The sequence below is a fragment of the Panthera uncia genome (assembly GCF_023721935.1).
Source record: "Panthera uncia isolate 11264 chromosome C1 unlocalized genomic scaffold, Puncia_PCG_1.0 HiC_scaffold_3, whole genome shotgun sequence".
Taxonomy (NCBI): domain Eukaryota; kingdom Metazoa; phylum Chordata; class Mammalia; order Carnivora; family Felidae; genus Panthera; species Panthera uncia.
Genome location: NW_026057584.1, coordinates 44,397,190 through 44,417,450, shown reverse-complemented (window position 1 = coordinate 44,417,450; position 20,261 = coordinate 44,397,190). Strand labels below are relative to the sequence as shown.

The window sequence follows — 20,261 nt, the reverse complement described above, 5'->3', positions numbered from 1 at the left end:
ACTAATTTCACTCAGCAAAATACTCTCCAATTCCATCCATTTCCATTCCATTCAAATTTCTTCACTGGATTATTTGTTTTTTGGGTGTTGAGTTTGATATGTTCTTTATAGATTTTGGATACTAACCCTTTATCTGATATGTCATTTACAAATATCCTCTCCCATTCTGTCGGTTGCCTTTCAGTTTTGCTGATTGTTTCCTTGTTGTGCAGAAGCTTTTTATTTTGATGAGGTCATAGTAGTTCATTTTTGCTTTTGTTTCCCTTGCCTCCGGAGACATGTTGAGTAAGAAGTTGGTATGGCCAAGATCAAAGAGGTTTTTGCCTGCTTTCGTCTCGAGGATTTTGATGGCTTCCTGTCTTATATTGAGGTTTTTCAATCATTTTGGGTTTATTTTTATGTACCACTTGCTGAAGAGACTGTCTTTATTCCATTGGATATTATTTCCTGCTTTGTCAAAGATTAGTTGGCCATACATTTGTGGGTCCATTTCTGGGTTCTCTATTCTGTTCCATTGATCTGAGTGTCTGTTCTTGTGCCAGTACCATACTGTCTTGATGATTACAGCTTTGTAGTATAGCTTGAAGTCTGGGATTGTGATGCCTCCTGCTTTGGTTTTCTTTTTCAAGATTGCTTTGGCTATTTGGGGTCTTGTCTGGTTCCATACAAATTTTAGGATTATTTGTTCTAGCTCTGTGAAGAATGCTGGTGTTATTTTGATAGGCAATGCATTGAATATGTAGATTGATTTGGGTAGTATCGACATTTTAACAATATTTGTTCTTCCTATCCAGGAGCATGGAATCTTTTTCCATTTTTTTTGTGTCTTCTTCAATTTCTTTCATAAGCTTTCTATAGTTTTCAGCATATAGATTTTGGTTAGATTTATTCCTAGGTACTTTATGGTTTTTTTGTGCAACTGTAAATGGGATCAATTCCTTGATTTCTCTTTCTGTCACTTCATTGTTGGTGTATAGGAATGCAACTGATTTCTGTGCGTTGATTTTATATCCTGCAACTTGGCTGAATTCATGAATCAGTTCTAGCAGTTTTTTGGTGTAATCTTTTGGGTTTTCCATATAGAGTATCATGTCATCTGCAAAGAGTGAAAGTTCGACCTCCTCCTGGCCGATCTGTATGCCTTTTATTTGTGTTGTCTGATTGCAGAGGCTGACTTCCAATACTATGTTGAATAACAGTGACGAGAATGGACATCCCTTCCTGACCTTAGGGGGAAAGCTCTCAGTTTTTCCCCATTAAGGATGATATTAGCATTGGGTCATTCATATATGGCGTTTATGATCTCGAGGTATGTTTCTTCTATCCCTACTTTCTTGAGGGTTTTTATCAAGAAAGGCTGCTGTATTTTGTCAAATGCTTTCTAGGCATCTATTGAGAGGATCATATGGTTCTTGTCCTTTCTTTCATTGATGTGATGAATCACTTTAATTGTTTTGCAGATATTGAACCAGCCCTGCATCCCAGGTATAAATCCCACTTGGTCGTGGTGAATAATTTTCTTAATGTATTTTTGGAGCCGGTTGGCTAATATCTTGTTGAGGATTTTGCATCCATGTTCATCAGGGAAATGGGTCTATAGTTCTCCTTTTTAGTGGGGTCTCTGTCTGGTTTTGGAATCAAGGTAATGCTGGCTTCATAGAGTTTGGAAGTTTTCCTTCCATTTCTATTTTTTGGAACACCTTCAAGAGAATAGGTGTTAACTCTTCCTTAAGTGTTTGGTAGAATTCCCCTGGAAAGCCATCTGGCCCTGGACTCTTGTTTTTTGGCAGATTTTTGATTACTAATTCGATTTCCTTACTGGTTATGGGTCTGTTCAAATTTTCTATTTCTTCCTGTTTCAGTTTTTGTAGTGTATATGTTTCTAGGAAGTTATCCATTTCTTCCAGATTACCCATTTTATTGGCATATAATTGCTTACAATATTCTTTTATTATTGTTTTTATTTCTGCTGTGTTGGTTGTGATCTCTCCTCTTTCATTCTTGGTTTTATTCATTTGGGTCCTTTCCTTTTTCTTTTTGATCAAACTGGCTAGTGGTTTATCAATTTTAGTTCTTTTAAAGAACCAGCTTCTGATTTCATTGATCTGTTCTACTGTTTGTTTTTTTTGTTGTTGTTGTTGTTGTTTATTTGTTTCAATAGCATTAATTTCTGCTCCAATCTTTGTTATTTCCTGTCTTCTGCTGATTTGGGGTTTTATTTGCTGTTCTTTTCCCAGCTCCTTAAGGTGTAAGGTTAGGTTGTGTATCTGAGATCTTTCTTCCTTCTTTAGTAGGGTCTGGATTGCTATATACTTTCCTCTTATGACCTTTGCTGCATCCCAGAGGTTTTAGGTTGTGGTGTTATCATTTTCATTGACTTCCATATACTTTCTAATTTCCTCTTTAACTGCTTGGTTAGCCCATTCATTCTTTAGTAGGATGCTCTTCAGTCTCCAAGTATTTGTTACCTTTCCAAATTTTTTCTTGTGGTTGATTTCGAGTTTCATAGGGGTGTGGTCTGAAAATATGCATGGTATGATCTCGATCTTTTTGTACTTACTTAGGGCTGATTTGTGTCCCAGTATATGGTCTATTCTGGAGAACGTTCCATGTGCACTGGAGAAGAATGTATATTCTGCTGCTTTAGGAGGAAATGTTCTGAATATATGTTAAGTCCATCTGGTCCAGTGTGTCATTCAAAGCCATTGTTTCCTTGTTGATTTTTTGATTAGATATCTGTCCATTGCTGGGAGTGGGGTGCTGAAGTCTCCTACTATTATGGTATTACTACTGATGAATTTCTTTGTGATTGTGATCAATTGATTTATATATTTGGGTGCTTCCACATTTGGTGGATAAACGTTTACAATTGTTAGGTCTTCTTAGTGGATAGACCCCTTGATTATGATATAATGCCCTTCTGCATCTCTTGATACAGTTGAAAGGTAGCAATTTTAACGCTTAGAGAGCCAATAAACAAATCTCTTCTGTCCTGGACGCATCAAAATTTTTCTTTTTGAAATTTTATGATATTTGAAATGTTATGACCTTTCAACTCTCAGTCACCCACTATTCTAGTGGTGCTTCTCAAACTTTGTGATAAAGGAAAGCCTTCCCCCAGCAATCTGTAATGGGTAGGGTAATTAAAACAACAAAAACTTTAAATTTTGCAAAAATAGTAGAGTGTTCTAGCATATCCTTCATCCAGCTTTCCTGGATGTCAGCCAGCAATTAACATTGATACCATACTATTAACTAATCTGCAAACTTTATTTAAATTTTGCCAATTTTCCCACCAGTGTCCTTTTTCTGTCCCAGAATGCAATCTAGGATCTCACATTACATCTATTTGTCATGTCCCTTTAGTTTCCTTCAATCTGTGAAACTCAGTCCTTTGTTTTTCATGATTTTACATGTCTTCCATGATTTTGACATTTTTGATGAGTCCACACCAGTTACTTTGTAGAATGCCCTTCAATTTGAGTTATCTGATGTTTTCTCATGATTAAATTGAGGTGATGCATTTTGGCAAGAATACCATAGAAATGATGTGGTCTTCTTCATTCACCTGCCCAGTGCATCATTTCAGGAAGTACATGGTGCTGTTATGTCTTATAACTGGCAATGTTAACTTTGGGTACTTGGTTAAGGTAGTATCTGCCATATTTCTCCACTGTAAAGTCACTGTACTTCCTTTTTTTAATAAGTATCTTAAGGTGAGACATTTTGAGCCTGTGCAAATATTCTGTTTTGCATATTCTTTTGCTCAACAATTTTAGCATCTACTGATGCAGCAATGATTACTGTGGTATTTGGCTAACGACAATTTTTTTGAAAGTTCTCTCTTTTTTTTTTTTTTAAATCAAATTTATACTTAAATTCCAGTTAGTTAACATGCAGTGTACTATTAGTTTCAGGTGTACAATGTAGTGATTCATTACTTACGTACAACACCGGTCCTCACTGCAAGTGCCCTCCTTAATCCCCATCATCTACTCAACCCATCTCCCCACCCACTTCCCTTCTCATCACAATCAGTTTGTTCTCTATAGTTAAGAGTCTGTTTCTTGGTTTTCCTCTCTCTTTTATTCCCCTCTATGTTTGTTTTACTTCTTAAATTCCACCTGAGTGAAATCATATGTTATTTGCCTTTCTCTGACTGATTTATTTTGCTTAGCATACTACTTTCTAGCTCCATCCACATCCTTGCAAATGACCAGATTCATTCTTTTTACGGCTGAGTAATATACCATCATATATATACATATACACCACATCTTTATTCATTCATCAGGCAATGGACATTTGGGATCTTTACATAATTTGGCTATTGTTGATAATGCTGCCATAAACATCTTTCTAGATTTATTAGCTGGTATTTAACTATAAGGAAGAGCTGTTCCTTTTAAATTCGAATTCCCAGTTTTTGTAATCCTGATGTCAACCATTTTGTCGACTGTCATTGGTCCATGGGCCATACTTTGGATACCACTAACCCTAGAGAAATTTGAGAACTTTTGTTGTCTATAGTGCATTTAGCAATTAGGGAAGAAAACTGCCAACTGTCAGTTTTAGATTTGGGAGGAAGAAAAGAGGGTTATGAGGGGAGAAATGAACTCAAAGCATTATTTATTAATATATAGATTTCTACTGTACTGTGGTATATGAAAAAATGGAGATGTGCTGCTGTAATAATATGGGGAATATAGGGTGAGGAGACTGAATTTGTGTCTGACTGACTCTTTAAGCCACCTTTCTTCTCTCTCTGTTCATTCCACATTTTATTCTCATTGCTTATTCCTCAGGGACACCCTTCTCCTTTTTCTTCTACTACTCATTTTGCTCTTAATCATTCTCCTTTTCTTCTCAGCCTGTTCCCACCTGCTTCATTCATTGGACCCTGTTCTTTTGTGTATTCCTAATACTTTTCTTCTTGCTTATGGCCAGGTGACTACTTTGTGTGTACATAATTTTTATTATGGAAAATTTCAAACACATACAGAATAAAAGAGTAGCACAATGAACTTAAATATTCCTATGACCCAGTTTCAGCACTTATCAATTCATGGCCAGTTTTATTTCATCTATATATCCACTTGCTCTTCCTATATTATTTTTCAAGAAAATCTCAGGCATCATATAATTTTATTGGTAAATATTTTAGTATGCACATATAGCACTTTTATGTAATGATTAACACTGAAAGAAGAAAACTTGCTAAGATTAATGGTTCTCTCTGTACTATACTGTTCAAGCAAAATATTAAAAATAAGATTTAGTGATAAAGTTCTATCTTTTGGGTCTTTCTGGAAGATCTACCATACTTGTTCATCTTTGGCAAGTGAACAGACTCTAAGAATTGGCTTTTGCTCTGTTTGCCAAGTCCCAGAAAATTAAAATGTGATTTTTAAATCATCTTTCGTTTACCTCTTAGGATATAGTACAGAATTTTACAAATGAACTTATTTTGAGAGATGATAGAGACCATCCCACAATGCATAACATGTAATATATAGTATGCTATACAAGGAAGTTTTGACTTATCAAATTCTACTTTGAAATGTTGAAATGAAAATAAAAATATGTTAAAACAAAAAAATTGAGGGTTAGTGAAATTATGGAATTTCCTATTACTGTTTAGGTATTTATTTGCACAGTTATTAACTAACATTCCCTCTGAATATGAAAATTACTTCTCTCTTCTCCCTGAAGCCACAACTTACTTCTCTATTTAATCTGTTCAATGACATCCTGGGTTGACTCTATTACCTGTTTTCCCCAATGATGTCATGTTTTACTCCCAGAGATAAGAATGTAATGTATTTAGATGGGCGAGAATTCAAAATCTATTACCTTGAGTAACATAATAAACGAACTAAGTTAAAGATAATGCATGTGGGGCGCTTGGGTGGCTCAGTCAGTTAAGTGTCTGACTCTTGATTTCAGTTCAGGTCATTGTCTCACCATTCGTGAATTTGAGCTCTGCATCAAGCTTTGCACTAACAGCACAGAGCTTACTTGGGATTCTCTCTCCCTCTCTTTCTGCTGGCTCTCTCTCTCTCTTAAAAATAAATAAAAATAAATAAACCTAAAACCTGCCTTTTTGAGTTAAAAAAAGAAAAAAAGATAACACATGTTTCTCCTGTTTCTAGGATGTTTGTTTAAGAGCAGGCTATGCATTAACCCTTTTTGCCTTCAATAATCGCCTTCAACAATACTTAATATTGGAAAGTGGAATAATGACCATATCAATTTTTGAACCTTTTCTTGAATCAACAATTGAAACTGAGAAGGCAATGGCAGCATTTCAGGTACAAAACTGAAGTTAAAACTTCAAATCCATAAGTGTCTTTTTAGTCAAAAACTTGAAAATTAGAAAAAATTTTAATCTGGAAAAGTGTTTACTGATTTGTAAAATTTGCAGTATTTTTCACACCAGCCCTTTCCACCTCATAAAATCCCTGTTATTTATGAGGATATCTTCATTTTACCAGCACTTTTTGCCTTTGTACCTTATCTGATGCTTATAAGAACCCTGTCAGGTTGATGGGCAGATAGTATTATTTTTATCATCCACATATTACAGGCAGAAAAACATGGTAGTATCCAAGACATGTTTTCTAACTGCAGATCTTTACCTGATCACACTGGTTCTTCAACCCATGACAACTAGATGTATATGGGTTCTTCTTATTCTCTCTCTTCTTTTTCTATCCTATAACATTTAGGAGAAATATTTTCTATGAACCCATACTTCAAGAATGGAAAACCTGCAAATATTGTAGGAAGAATGCAATGGCCTGCCATGTTCACTGCAGTAATCAGATAGGGACAAGCACTCTAACTCACACCCCTGCCACTTGCTTTTCTTCTACTGAATAATACCAAATTACCCCTCTAACCTTCCTGAGAAGTAGCCAAAAAACATTAAAGCTTAATTAGAGAAGCCAAATAGAAAACATTCAATGATTCTATGCTTCTTTGTGTTTTCAGATTATTATATTAGCTAAAGTCATTATAGACATGGACCATATTACTTTGTCTGCAAGAGGTGTCACTATTTTAGTTGACAGTCTGTATTCAGTTCATTCTACCACTATTGTCTTGACAGGTAAGAAATAACTAGAAGGTAGTTATATAAAACAACTACATAAAACTATTTTCAAAAATAATTTTTTGTAATCTGAGCAATAATAAAATAATAAGCCTGATACTATGTCACATGGTCTGAAGAATGAGCTGGTATAAATCTACATGAACTCCACAGTAAGCCTACATGGAACAATGGGAGTCTACTCTGCACCCCAAAAAGCAGCAGGGTAACTCTGAACATGGCCTTTTTGATTTCTTACTTTTTCAAACCTCTAATTATTTTTTCCAGAAAGAAAATGAGAATTAAACTATGAGCTACCAACAACAAAGTTTACACACTGATTTATGAAAGTAATGGCAGATTTATACTGCTATACTTCTGTCTGGTTTTCTTTTGATCAATTGTTCACATTTTGCTAACATTTAAAGAGTTCCCTTTGTTGCTATGCAATATAGCAAAGCAAAATAGTCCAACAGAGTTCTTGGCACACTTAATGCTAGTTGTGTAACTGTATCTCCTCCAGAGCTAACTTTCAAAATTAATAATAAGCTAATTGACTTGATATATCACTTTTTTTTTTTAAACGTTTATTTATTTTTGAGACAGAGAGAGACAGAGCATGAACAGGGGAGGGGCATAGAGAGAGGGAGACACAGAATCTGAAACAGGCTCCAGGCTCTGAGCTGTCAGCACAGAGCCCGACGCGGGGCTTGAACTCACGGACCGTGAGATCATGACCTGAGCCGAAGTCGGACGCTTAACCGACTGAGCCACCCAGGCGCCCTGATATATCACTCTCAACACAACATGAAACAGTATCAGGATGACAACCATGTGGAGTGACTACTACCAAAAAATAAATTGTTTGTTTGTTTGTTTGTTTTTAACTGAAATGGATCATAGAAGGTAGGAAAGGAAATCATACTTGCTGCCATGGAATTATATTTTTACTTGAGATGGGAGGAAAATTTATGCAAACAAAAACTTTCTGATGGAAACTAGGACAAAAACATGTTTAAAAGAAATTATTAAATACTTTTTATCTAAATAGCATTCTTAATTCAAGTCATAGTAATTCTATGGCTCTGAGAAACAACTGTAGTGGGTTTAAATTTTACTCCACAAACTCTTTTGTGCAAGAAATACCATATTATACTAGCTTTCACATATTGTCTCAGGCTGGTAGGAACTGAAACTCAAAAATTACTGGGCCTTTCTCTGCACTCCACCATCAGAGTCATATGCATCTCCAGAGTCTGGGGTATCTCAAGCAAAGCAGGATATTCAGGCCGCAGATATAATGTAAAATAAGTGTTGTGCTAAAGGTCTACGTCAACATGGTTCCCAGAAGAAGCTCCAAAGGCACAGAAGTTTTGCAAAGACTAGGATTTCTGTTGCCAACTGTCCAGTTTTCCTATGTGCACTACATAAGCATTCTCCACTCAAAGCTCCTGTTCCTATCATCTCCTTCTTAGTCTTAGAGTCTCTGACTGCCTCCATTTGTTCCCCATTTCTTGCTCCTCATCTTCAGAGACACCTCTCTTCCTTTGTCCTTTTCACCTAAAATAATGCCTTCTATACACATAGATTTTAAAAATATATAAGCCTGAAAAAAAGATTGTCTTAAGACAATTTTTGCTCCAAGCCATACAACCCATCCCTCCCCATCCTGAAACAATAAATACAAAGGCCTTGGTTTATAAAGAAGGCCAGAAAAAAAAAAAAATACAAGAACAAAAACCCAATGAATACCTCAATAAAGTATCCATCCACATTTATATGGGTGGATGCCTTTATATATTAAAATTTGTGTTGCACTTTTTCCAACACAGCAACAATATTGTGAAACAATATCACATGAATGCTTTAAAAATAAAACACATATTTGAATGAAACGGTTGTAGGCTGGTAGCTGCACATTTATTTTATTACTGAATTATCTTATTTTCAACCCCCAAACATTTGTTTTTATGGCAAAACTTCAATGATTTTAAGTTTAAGTTAGTAATACATTGCTTGGTTTTAAAATACCATTAAGCTCTTAACTCAAAGCAATCTGGACTACAAAGAGGACATACTAACTTTTTATGGTAGTTCAATCATTATGTTCATAGTTATTAAAAAAGTGCTAAACCTCAGGGGTGCCTGGGTGGCTCAGTTGGTTAAGCTTTCAGCTCATGTCATGATCCCATGGTTCATGAGATTGAGCCCCACATCAGGCTCTGCGCTGACAGCAGAGAGCTCTGAGCACAGAGCTACTTGGGATTCTCTCTCTCCCTCCCTCTCTGCCCCTCCCCTGCTCATATGTGCTCTCTCTGTCTCTTAAAATAAATAAATAAACTTAAAAAAATGTAAAAATGCTAAAGCTCAAAACAAAATATATTCTGAAGCCATGGGGATAAAAACCTCTGATTTTCAAAATTCCCCACTCTTAGATAAAGCTAATTAATTTTTACTGTTTGTGACAGAAAACCAAATCACAATTTGGGGGAAAAACTTCCACATTTAATATATACATGCTTTTTCTCAGATCTTCTTCATTAACAGAGATGTCTTGTGACTCAACCCTTTTTAACAATATGTGCAAATGAACAAAAGTACAGTATATCAGTTTATGTCATTTAAATAACACAAGCATTTTTTTTCTTATTTGCAGGAAATTTAATAGCTAGCCTGGCTCATTCTAGAGCTGGTATTCCAGAAGCATTTGCCACATTAGGGACAATCCAACGGCTCTGCTATCATTTGTATTCAGAAAAAGAAGAGGTAAAAACAAAAGTCTTTCTATAATTGAATATTCTAAAAATGTAAGTTGCCTCTCACTTTTGTGGGCTAATTTCTCCACAGGTTAAGTATGTTATATAATAGTTCATGTTACCAATACAAAATTAGAGGAGTTTTCTAGTACAGTATCTGCCATCCACAGTTCTGTTCCTACAACATGTGCACATTTAACTTCAATAACTTAAGATTCAATCTACAAATAAGTACACTGATGATATGGAAATTGGTAATTAAAATATTTATAAACTCTCTCACAAAAACTGGTTATTTACTAACCAGTGATGTCACTAAGTCATTTCTATGATTATTTGGAATGCACGAAAATGGAATCTATTGGAGTTTTCCTTATCTGCCAAACAGGATTAGAGATGACAGTGTGAAGAAGGCTGGGCTGGCTGTAGTAGTGGTTTGCCTCTAAGTATTCCCCTGCACTTCCCCCCTCCAGGTCTAAGGTAGTGTTTCTCCAACTTCAGGGAATATAGGAATTACTTGGAAGACTTGTTACACCATAGATTGCTGGGCTCCATTCCCAGGGTTTCTGATTGAATATATCTGGTATAGGCCCTACAATGTGCATTTCTAACAAGTTCCTAGAAGCTGAAACTGATGGCATAGGGACCATACACTGAGAACCACTGTTCAAGGTATGGAAGTTATATGGGCACATAAAGCAGTCAGATGCCAATGTAGAGAGCAGTATATGAACCCTCTGTTACCCGGGATGTGTGTGGTTTTTGTTCATTCTATGACAGTTCTTAGGCCACCACTAACAGATTTTCTAAGAACTGCCCAGGAATATAATTAATCATATGAGTAACTTAATTACTTCAGGGTCACAGACTGAGGGTATTCCCTTTAAGAAAGGAAAGATCTACTTTTTCTGTTTTTGCCAGTGGAAAATTGAATTGCTTTCCTGAGTGTCTTATTTTAAACTTGTTTTTATCTTATCGTCTCTTATCTGGTTTCCTATTATAATCAACTGAGCTGTTTTGAAAAATTCCAGTGTCCAGACTGCACTCCAAAATAATTAAATCAGATCTTCTAGGGGTGGTACCTAGGCACAAGTAATTTTCATAACTATCAAGGGGATTCCAATGCACAATCAAGACTGAGACCCACTGTCCTACTTCAAACTCAATGGTTCTTACTCTGGCTGCATATTAGAATCACCTGTGGCACTTTTAAAAAACAATACAAATGCCCAGATTCTACCCCCAAGCGAGTCTGATTCAGTTGGTGGGTTTTTGTTGTTGTTTTTAACTGCTGGCAATTCTAAAATGCAGTCAGGACTGAGAACAACTACTAGTAATTAGTGGCAGTGGACATCTCTCTCTCTGAAAACATCGTTGTTATGCGTCCATGTATAGATTGCCATTGGTTGACACACGTTTGTTAAACATAGCTACAAAGACTTTCTTAGGAAATGTTTAATGAGAACATGTGTTAGATGTTTTAGCTCAATGGAGGAACTGTTTCTTCACTTAGGTTCGCACAGCTTGCTCCTGTGCTCTTGGCTACTTAACTTACAACGCAAGTGCTTTCCGCATCCTATTAAAGGAATGCAGAAATAAGCCTAATCAGTTCCTTCGATTAACAAATAATATCAGCAGAGATGCAAGTATTAACCCAGCATTTCTAAAGGAATTTCAGATGCAACAGCGAGTGGGACTTCCTGCATTAAGGTATTGTGTCTGTATATGTGAAGTTGAAATTATCGATAAAGGAACTTGTAAGAAAGTTTAAGGAAGCTCAAACAAGGGGAACTATTTTTGTGCCTTGTATACCAAGAGATAAACTTCATTCTAAATGTCCACTGCCAAAGCCTGTTTTAATTCTGATTTTGCAACAGAACTTCTTGTGCCGGCATGAACACAACCAGATCTTGGGGATCCTGTTTGGCCAAGATTATTCACATTTCAGAAAGCTTTTTGGGATTCTGGTTGCCTCCAAGTCTGATCCAGGAAGCCATTTTGGGGATATACTTGAGAGATTTGAGCTGACCAGGAATGCCACCATGACCTTGGCATCAGATGGGACTTCGGAACCTGATTCAAAGTTAGGCCAGACTCCCAGGATAGAAACAGCTAAATCAGACTCGGTGACTGGAGTTATGGCAAAGTCTGAAAGGCATTTATTTACTCGGAGGATTTTGCTTCAGTGTTATAGTTTCATTATAGCTTAAGCTTCTGCAAAAGGGAGAGGAGAATCTCCTTAGAATGGGCACATTTTCTTTTCTTTAGTAGATGTAGCTGCATTACAAGTCTCTGCAACTAGCACTATTTATGTGTAGGAAACAGAACTATTCAAGGTACAGTATTAACTCTATAATAATAGAAAAGAATAAGATCCAATACATCATGGTTCCAGAAACCAATTTTTAGTACATCTTCATTTTAAGTCTTTGAAAAACTGATAACCCAAAACTGAGTACCTAATTTTATATAATAAGCCAGGGAAATCTAAATTAAATTGCTATAATTGACATTTTTTAAAAAAAATTTTAATGTTTATTTATTTTTGAGACAGAGAACATGAACGGGGGAGGATTAGAGAAAGGGAGACACAGCATCCAAAGCAGGCTCCAGGCTCTGAGCTGTCAGCACAGAGTCCGACGCAGGGCTCGAACTCACAGACTGTGAGATCATGACCTGAGCCGAAGTCGGATGCTTAACCGACTGAGCCACCCAAGCACCCCTATAATTCACATTGTTAAAAATAATATTTACTGGCTCAAAAATCAATTTAGGATAAATAATGAAAAGTATTATTTTACACAGTCACTCCCCCAACTAGCCTACATAGCAACTTTTTGGGAATTACAAAAAGATGTCCCTTCCTTGGGTACTTTACTGTCATCTACTGGAAAATAGGTGTAAAAACTATACCAATCTACAGTGACCAAGGATGAATGGCAGCCCCTGGAGCTGTGAACACCCAACTTTTAGGATTCTACATGTGCTACCGAAGCGAGCACCCAACTTTTAGGATTGTAAGTAGTGACCAGTGGTCAGTAAACTTGTAAGAATGATTACCAGGTGAGGTGAAGCTAGTAAGCAAATAATAATTACTCCCATAATTAACAGTGTTAAGAACTCTCCTTAGAGTATTTATATGGACTATTCCCTTTAATTTTCATAACAACTCAGTGAATGAGTTTGGTTAAATGAAACTATAGGAAATGTGCTAAAAGATTATTAAAATCAGTTTGGAAACTTTGGGATAGACAACAATACCCTTCCACAAAATATTCCTTGATACCACTACTGGAAAGTACAATGAATGATTGTGGTTGGGATCATGATAGCATTTTTTTGGTGTACATATCCCTTCTCTATTCCCATCCCCCCATCCAGCCCCAAGAGTAGCAGATTAGAAAAGTCTTTGTATATGGAAATTTTGAAATATGGAGACATAATTTTACTGGTGTTAACCGAACCTGTATGGAAACACTCTGAGCCTACATGCTAGCCTAAATGTTACCCTGTAGCCATCAAGTTGGCATATGGACAGATTGAAGCCTATGCCTCATTAAAGTGGACAGAGCAAATGTTCCTCATCAAATTAGCCAGTTACACATTTGTGATAACCACCTTTAATATATTAGCTTTAGGCAAGACTTAAATATTATTACCAAGGAAATTCTGTAACTATGTTACACATACAGGATGATGATTTAAAATAATTGCTTTTAAATCCCCCCCCACACACACACCCCTATATTAACTAGGTACACCTTGTTTAGCTTGAAACACTTCATTGGTAAACCATTGCTTTGAAAATAAAGTTTAAATTTTGTTGTATTCTTAATACCTAAAATGACCTTTCTCCAACCTATCTTCCATCATATATCTCTAGATACCTTTAATTCCAACCATGCTAGACTACTTAGTATTCTCTGAACATGCCATGCTGTTTTATAGTACTATAATTTTTCATATCCTATTCCCTCTGTCTCATTCATTTGAAGACATATTTTCTTCAAAACCTAGCTGAAGTGTCTCTTTTCCCATGAAGTTTTCACTGATCACTTCAAGCAGATTTAACGTTCCAAATGTTTGAGTGATAAGTGCGTAAATGAGTGACTGAATATAAAATACCTACAGGTAACATGCATAGTTAGTACAGGTAACATATAAATTAGGCCAATGGTTATGGAATTTATTCCCTGGGTGTACTAAAGTCTTTATATATTCCTAGTTTTTGTGATACATGTTTTCCTTTTAGTCTAGAGAAAAATGGAGGACCATCCATAACTCCTGTCTTTAAGAAAGGTAATTGATTTTTCTTTCATCTCTGAGGTACCTCCTAGACCTGACACTTTACAATTCTGTGTTCCATTTCTAAAAATTCAAACTGTAGAGGTTTACCCCCTAAAAAGTTTACCTGTAAACTCTGCTTTTGTCATTCTGTATACTTAAAATACCTTCCCATTTATAAGACCATGTTAATCATTTCTTTTAAGGCCTTTCCTACTATATCACTTGACATAAATCCTTCTCTGTTTGCTTTTTCTCATAAGCCATGCATAGAAATAGGTCATTATTGAAACAACATGTAAGTATGGCTTAAATTACAATATTTCTATTGTTTTGTTTCATGTACAACTTGTCTGTGGGTTCTTAGGGCAGAGATCACATTTTTTCCACTGATACTCTACAGTTTTATATATATTTGGCAGATGATGGCTGAGTGACTTAGGCCTGTAAAATCAGAGCCCAGATCTTATAAGGTTACTATTAGATATGAAAGAGGGAAAAGAAATTTACTTTTTTATTTCATTTATATACTTAGTGCTTGTTCATGTGTGTTTAGTGTAGGACCAATATCAGCCTTGGTATATTATCCTATAATCAAATGCAAGGATAGAACCATTCAAAAGTCACAATCAGTTTGTAGGTGTCACAAATGGAAAGGGAGAGAAAAAAAGAAAATACAAGGACAAGAGAGAACTTCACTTATTCAGGGAGTTTCTGAGGAAAGCTAGATGTGTGAGGGAGGCTATATTTCTGAATATCATGGGTAGAAGAATATTTTTTGTATAGCTTCTTTAGTGTAAGAGTAATTTACATAAAGGAATAAAGTCAATCCCATTTTTTTCTTCACTTTAATATTGGTTTCTAAATAGCAATCTGTTTACCAATAATGGTCTGATAATGTTTTCACGGGTTTATGATAACATAAGAAAACATAAGGACAATATAGCAAGTTTCTGATAAAGTTAATTTCATTCAATATTAAATGTGTCATTTTGAGATAGCGCCTTTTATAGTTTCTTTTGGGTATTAAAATATCTCTTGTTTTATAAAATTGTGTTGGCATTTGTTCTTTTATTAGTCTCAACTTGGCATAATAACAAGCTGGAACCATATTTTGGCCCCCACAAATTTTTGCACTCTGACATCTACAAGTCTGGAAGCTACTGATCCATTCTCTTATTATGTTTTAGTGATTTGGACAGAATAGAACTATACAGAACCAAGAGCAATGAGAATGTATCTAGGGCTTTTGGGCTCAAGAAAGAGACATTTAATTGTGCCTCTCTCATTTTTAGGGAAAGAGCACCGAAGAAAATTAAAACCTAAAATTCAACCAAGAGATTCTTTGACTTTGATACCTCCTGTAACAAATTTCATGGGACTCTTCAACACAACAAAAAAGACCACTGTTTCTCACAATGTTTTTTCCTTTTCATCTGCAACTTCATCAGATATCACAGAAGTATCAAGACCAAGAATAGTGTTCTTGAGCCAACTAGGGAAACATGTGCAGAAAGCTAATCCAGAGCCTACCGAAGGCTAATAAAAGCATTAGAATGAACGTATAGAAGAATTCCTGAGCAATCTTTTTAATTTTTTTTTTTTTTAAGATTTTAAGTAATCTCTATATCCAACACGGGGCTCAAACTCACCACCCTGAGACCAAGAGTCACATGCTCTACTGACTGAGCCATCCAGATGCCCCCCAATTTTTTTACCTTTAATTTTAATCTAATTCTGGTAAAATACATATAACTGAGTAACAGAGTATTTCAGCAAATTGCCTTTTACCTGTACTATTAGCTAACTTTGGTAAATATGCTTGCCCATATAGAGTTCAATGTTTTTCCCTTCCTTTTCCTTTTCACCTTTTCCCTTCTTTCCCTTCCTTCCTTCCCTCTGGCCAAGTACTTATCGAGAGGCCTACAGATATGGAATGTTTCTAAAAATTGCTTTTTCTTTATCTGTAGTTTCTCTTATTTATATCATGAACTCAATGTTAACAAGTATGCTTGTATTGAAGCACCTGTAGCAGTTTTGATACTTAAAAATTTTAAGAACTTAGATTATAGATATCCCCATTTTATAATATTTGTGACAGCGGGAAGAAATTTTGGTCAATTTCTTTCCATAGTTTATATGCACTCTGTGTGAGCCACAGGAAATACTGATACTGCTTCTTTGTGAATTCAGGTTCATATGATACAGAATACAAATTTAAATGAAAACTGTGAATTCACAAACTAATAGTTTCTTCTAAATAATATTTACAAACCAATTCTAGCATAGCTATACTTCAACAGCAAAGAATGCAAAGTTGTATAAATATTGGCTGTTTCTATATGTTCCCTCATATAAAGTATATTTTTTTATTCTCGAATGGATGATCCAAAAGCAGTATTCTATGATTACAATTCTTAAAAAAAAAAAAAAAAAAAAGGAATTACTTATGGAATTTCCCAAAAAAGAGGTCACCTTAAGGCAGGATTAAAATAAGAAATCTTTTCATTTTCGATTTTTATCCTTACCCCCTATTTTCTGAACAAAGCAAGTCATTGAGTAGAAAGCTAACAACCTGGTCCAGTATGGATGATGTGATATAACTCTTTACTGGTAAAATCTCTCAAAGGACATTAAAATCAGCAGCATCATCTTTATATTCAAAGCACAGTACATTTAGTTACTTTAATCTAGGCAGAAAAAAAGTGATAAACTTTAGTATAAAGATTCAAAATCAGAGGAAATTATCTAAAAACAAAACCGAAAACCTTTACATTTCATTTACTTTCATTGATTAAATACAATTTCTAAAATAATGGATATAAATATATGTGGTCAACTAAAAAGTACAGTACACACTAGAAGGATTACTTAAAATCTCAGATGGATTTTAAGAAATGTATAGATATCCCAATTGCTCCAGGGAATATACCTAATAACATATATTGTCATAATTAATAACATGCATTCTGTTAGAGTCACCTTTTGTCTTCATTTAGAATTCTCTGATTTGACATGACTTTGACCTGGCTACATTTCTAAAATTTCTCTCTCATTAGTAAAGTTAGGCTAATGTTTCAGCAGGAGTCAAAAAAATAGCTTCTACTGGTAACGACCTTTTTGCCAGGGGTGAGGGTAGGGGCGGGGTACACAGGCAATGGGTGAAATAAGTGAAGGTGATTAAGAGGTACAGACTTCCAATTATAAGATAAATTTGTCATGGGATGAAAAGTACAGCCTAGAGGATATAGTCAATAATACTGTAATAACTTTGTATGGTACAGATGGTAGAACTATACTTATCATGGTGTTATAATACATATCGATGTTGAATCACTATGTTGTACACCTCAAATTAACATAATATTGTACGTCAATTACAGTTCAATTAAAAATAAATAAATTTAGGGGCACCTGGGTGGCTCAGCTGGTTAAGCGTTCAACTCTTGATTTCGGCTCAGGTCATGATCCTAGGGCTGTGGGATCGAGACCCACGTTGAGGTCTGTGCTGGATATGGAGCCTGCTTAAGATTCTCTCTCTCCCTCTCCCTCTGCCCCTCCCCAACTCACACGTGTGCTCTTAAATAAATAAATACATTTAATAAAATAAAATAAATAGAAGATAATGTAAAAAAATAGCTTTTAGTATCCTGATATGAGAAGATAGAAAGATCTAGGCCTGTATAATATGGGGCCAGGATTTAACAGAATCATTGTATATAGTCCAAGGTTTTCTTTCTACCTACCAATAGCAGTACATTCTTCTCCCCACAAGATGTTTTATTTTACTTTTGATAATAAAAAACCTATACTACCTTATAAGACTATAACATATTATTTGTCTCTCAGAAGACCAGGTTAAACATCAAATATAAGAAAAGGAATAACATAAGAAAGTCTTGATGAACAATTAATATTATGTATCTTCCACAATTTGATATACAAAAAAAATCACAACTTAATGTTGAAATCCTACCTTAAGAGATTGTTTGAAAAGCAAAAATCAAATCTTCATTTTTAATCGTGGTACTTTTATGGCAGCTTCTCCAACTTCTTTTGATATATCTACTCCAAGAGGACATCTGCATCACAATCAGATAAATCATATTATTTCAAATATTTGCATCCTGATCTGTCACTATTTGCTTTGAATTCTGACAAACAGTATACATATCTAATGTACAGTTAATCATATGTGATGATGGTTCTTGAATATAAATACAGCAGGAATAATGGGTGAAGAATGGGTGAAGGAACTGGGCCAGTTCCTTTAACAAGAACTCTAAATTTCGTAATTTTTTAAACCACTTTGAGGTATAGTTGACATGTGAAAAGCTATACATCTTTAATGTATACAATTCAATGAGTTTGAGGATTGAGAAGTTTTTGAAAGAAATAGTTCTGCTCTCATACTGTAAATAAATAAAAACTTGAAATAAAAAAAAAACAACAACAAAAATACCTTATAATTCTCTACAAAGCTGAAAGGGTAAAAACAGTTCACCATACAGCTAAAGTCAAATCTACAGCCATTCCTACTTTAGAAATTCTCCAGGTTTTTACTGATTCTTCTTTGAGGTTTCAAAAGCTGGGTTGTTTCTTTTTCCACCTTCCTCCGTCGCTACCGGCAGGAGAGGTCTTAGATCCAACCCTCTTTCTCTGTGCTTTCCCAGTAAATAATTTTGGCCTCAGATTTCTGCTTTTTAGCAACGTTGCCCAACGTAAGGCTTCAACTGGACCCTAATGTGAAAAAAGTCATCACCTCCAGCCTCAACACTGCCACAAGAAGGCAACACTGGATCAGACATTATATTCTACCTGAGGGTAGGCCATCATCATAGGAGATTCCTTCTGACACAACTAATTAAACTCTGTTCGTTTATAGTCTTAATACTCTGTGGTTCATGTAGCAATAGTTATGGACTAAAATACTGAAAAGTTTTAAAACATTAAATGAAATCATGTGGAAAATAGAATTATAGTAGATTATGAAACATAATCATCCTTTACTATTTTTACTATTCCAGAAATAACTTAGACCAGAACTTGATAACTAATTGAAACACTGTGCTATTCTTTGGAACTCTGATTTGGTAGAGGAAATAAGGCTTTCAGAAAGTAGCTATCTCTTGGCCATTTTTCAGCTGCCTGTGGAGGAGCATACTCACAACCCAGTCTCAGGCCTGACTGCTTTTTACACATTTTTCTGAAGTTTCCCAGCATACCAGCTGGTCCTGAGATTGCTTTGATATTGCAAAAGTCCAGGCCATGGACATGGTTTCCATTCTGCTAGTAAATGAGGGTATTCATCATCCCTACCCACCCACCTATTTCTAACCTATGATTTGTCAAAATGTTTATGATTTGATACTGTAGCAAAAATATTTATTAAGAAGAAATTTCATGAAATAATATAATCTTTATTCAGGTACCACCAGAATATTGATGAAAACCTCATATATAAAAGGCTTTGAATTTTATACTGCAACTTGCATAGAGATTATAAACGGTACTACATACTTTGGTTCATAGCGGATGCCTTCTGTGTTGTGTAAAATGCCCAAGCCAGCACGCAATCTTTCAATACCATTCCTAAATAAGAACCATTAAAATAAAATAAATAGACCAGGGTTTAAAGGAAGAAGACTTAACATGATGAAATAGAAATTAATATTTACATAATTATGAGTGAAGCACATATATCCTGTGGCTTACCATGCAATCATAATGCCATTGTCAGTGCACAGTTTGGGAGGAGGACATAACAAAGTGCATTGTGTTGCATTTGTTACAATTTCCAGAGCTTTTCGGATATATAGGTTACTTGCAACGCCTCCAGATACAACCTGAAGGAATTGAGAAGACCCAAATCAACAAATACTACATAAGGATATGAGCCAAACTGTTAGCTAAACCTGGGGAAAATACAAGCATTATACAATAAGAAAATATTACATTTTGATAGGTGGGGAACAGGCAAGTGATATAGCTATATGATAAAAAATTGGAGGAAAAGAAAATCAATAATTTCAATACCAGCATCACTATTATTTTTATACATTTTCTTCTAACATTTTTCTAATTATAATCATAGTACAACAATATGTTAGACCCTGTTGTTTTTACTT

At 35.2% G+C, this 20,261-nt stretch overlaps 2 protein-coding genes across 3 annotated transcripts in view; one reads left to right on the top strand and one right to left on the bottom strand.

Moving 5' to 3' along the window:
- Window positions 1-16,499, top strand: part of ANKAR (ankyrin and armadillo repeat containing) — a 73,036-nt gene extending 56,537 nt beyond the window's left edge. For both annotated transcript variants that reach the window (XM_049615338.1, XM_049615337.1), the window contains 6 exons: window positions 6,153-6,311; window positions 6,994-7,111; window positions 9,750-9,859; window positions 11,363-11,559; window positions 14,102-14,148; window positions 15,429-16,499. In XM_049615338.1, the coding sequence (XP_049471295.1) occupies window positions 6,153-6,311; window positions 6,994-7,111; window positions 9,750-9,859; window positions 11,363-11,559; window positions 14,102-14,148; window positions 15,429-15,676 (879 nt within the window). In that variant the 3' untranslated portion in view covers window positions 15,677-16,499. The remainder of the gene's footprint in view (window positions 1-6,152; window positions 6,312-6,993; window positions 7,112-9,749; window positions 9,860-11,362; window positions 11,560-14,101; window positions 14,149-15,428) is intronic.
- Window positions 1-20,261, bottom strand: part of OSGEPL1 (O-sialoglycoprotein endopeptidase like 1) — a 31,696-nt gene that overhangs the window by 3,536 nt on the left and 7,899 nt on the right. The window contains exons 6-8 of the mRNA XM_049615347.1: window positions 19,849-19,979; window positions 19,654-19,725; window positions 18,110-18,215 (exon numbers count right to left, since the gene is read on the bottom strand). Of these exons, the coding sequence (XP_049471304.1) occupies window positions 18,137-18,215; window positions 19,654-19,725; window positions 19,849-19,979 (282 nt within the window). The 3' untranslated portion in view covers window positions 18,110-18,136. The remainder of the gene's footprint in view (window positions 1-18,109; window positions 18,216-19,653; window positions 19,726-19,848; window positions 19,980-20,261) is intronic.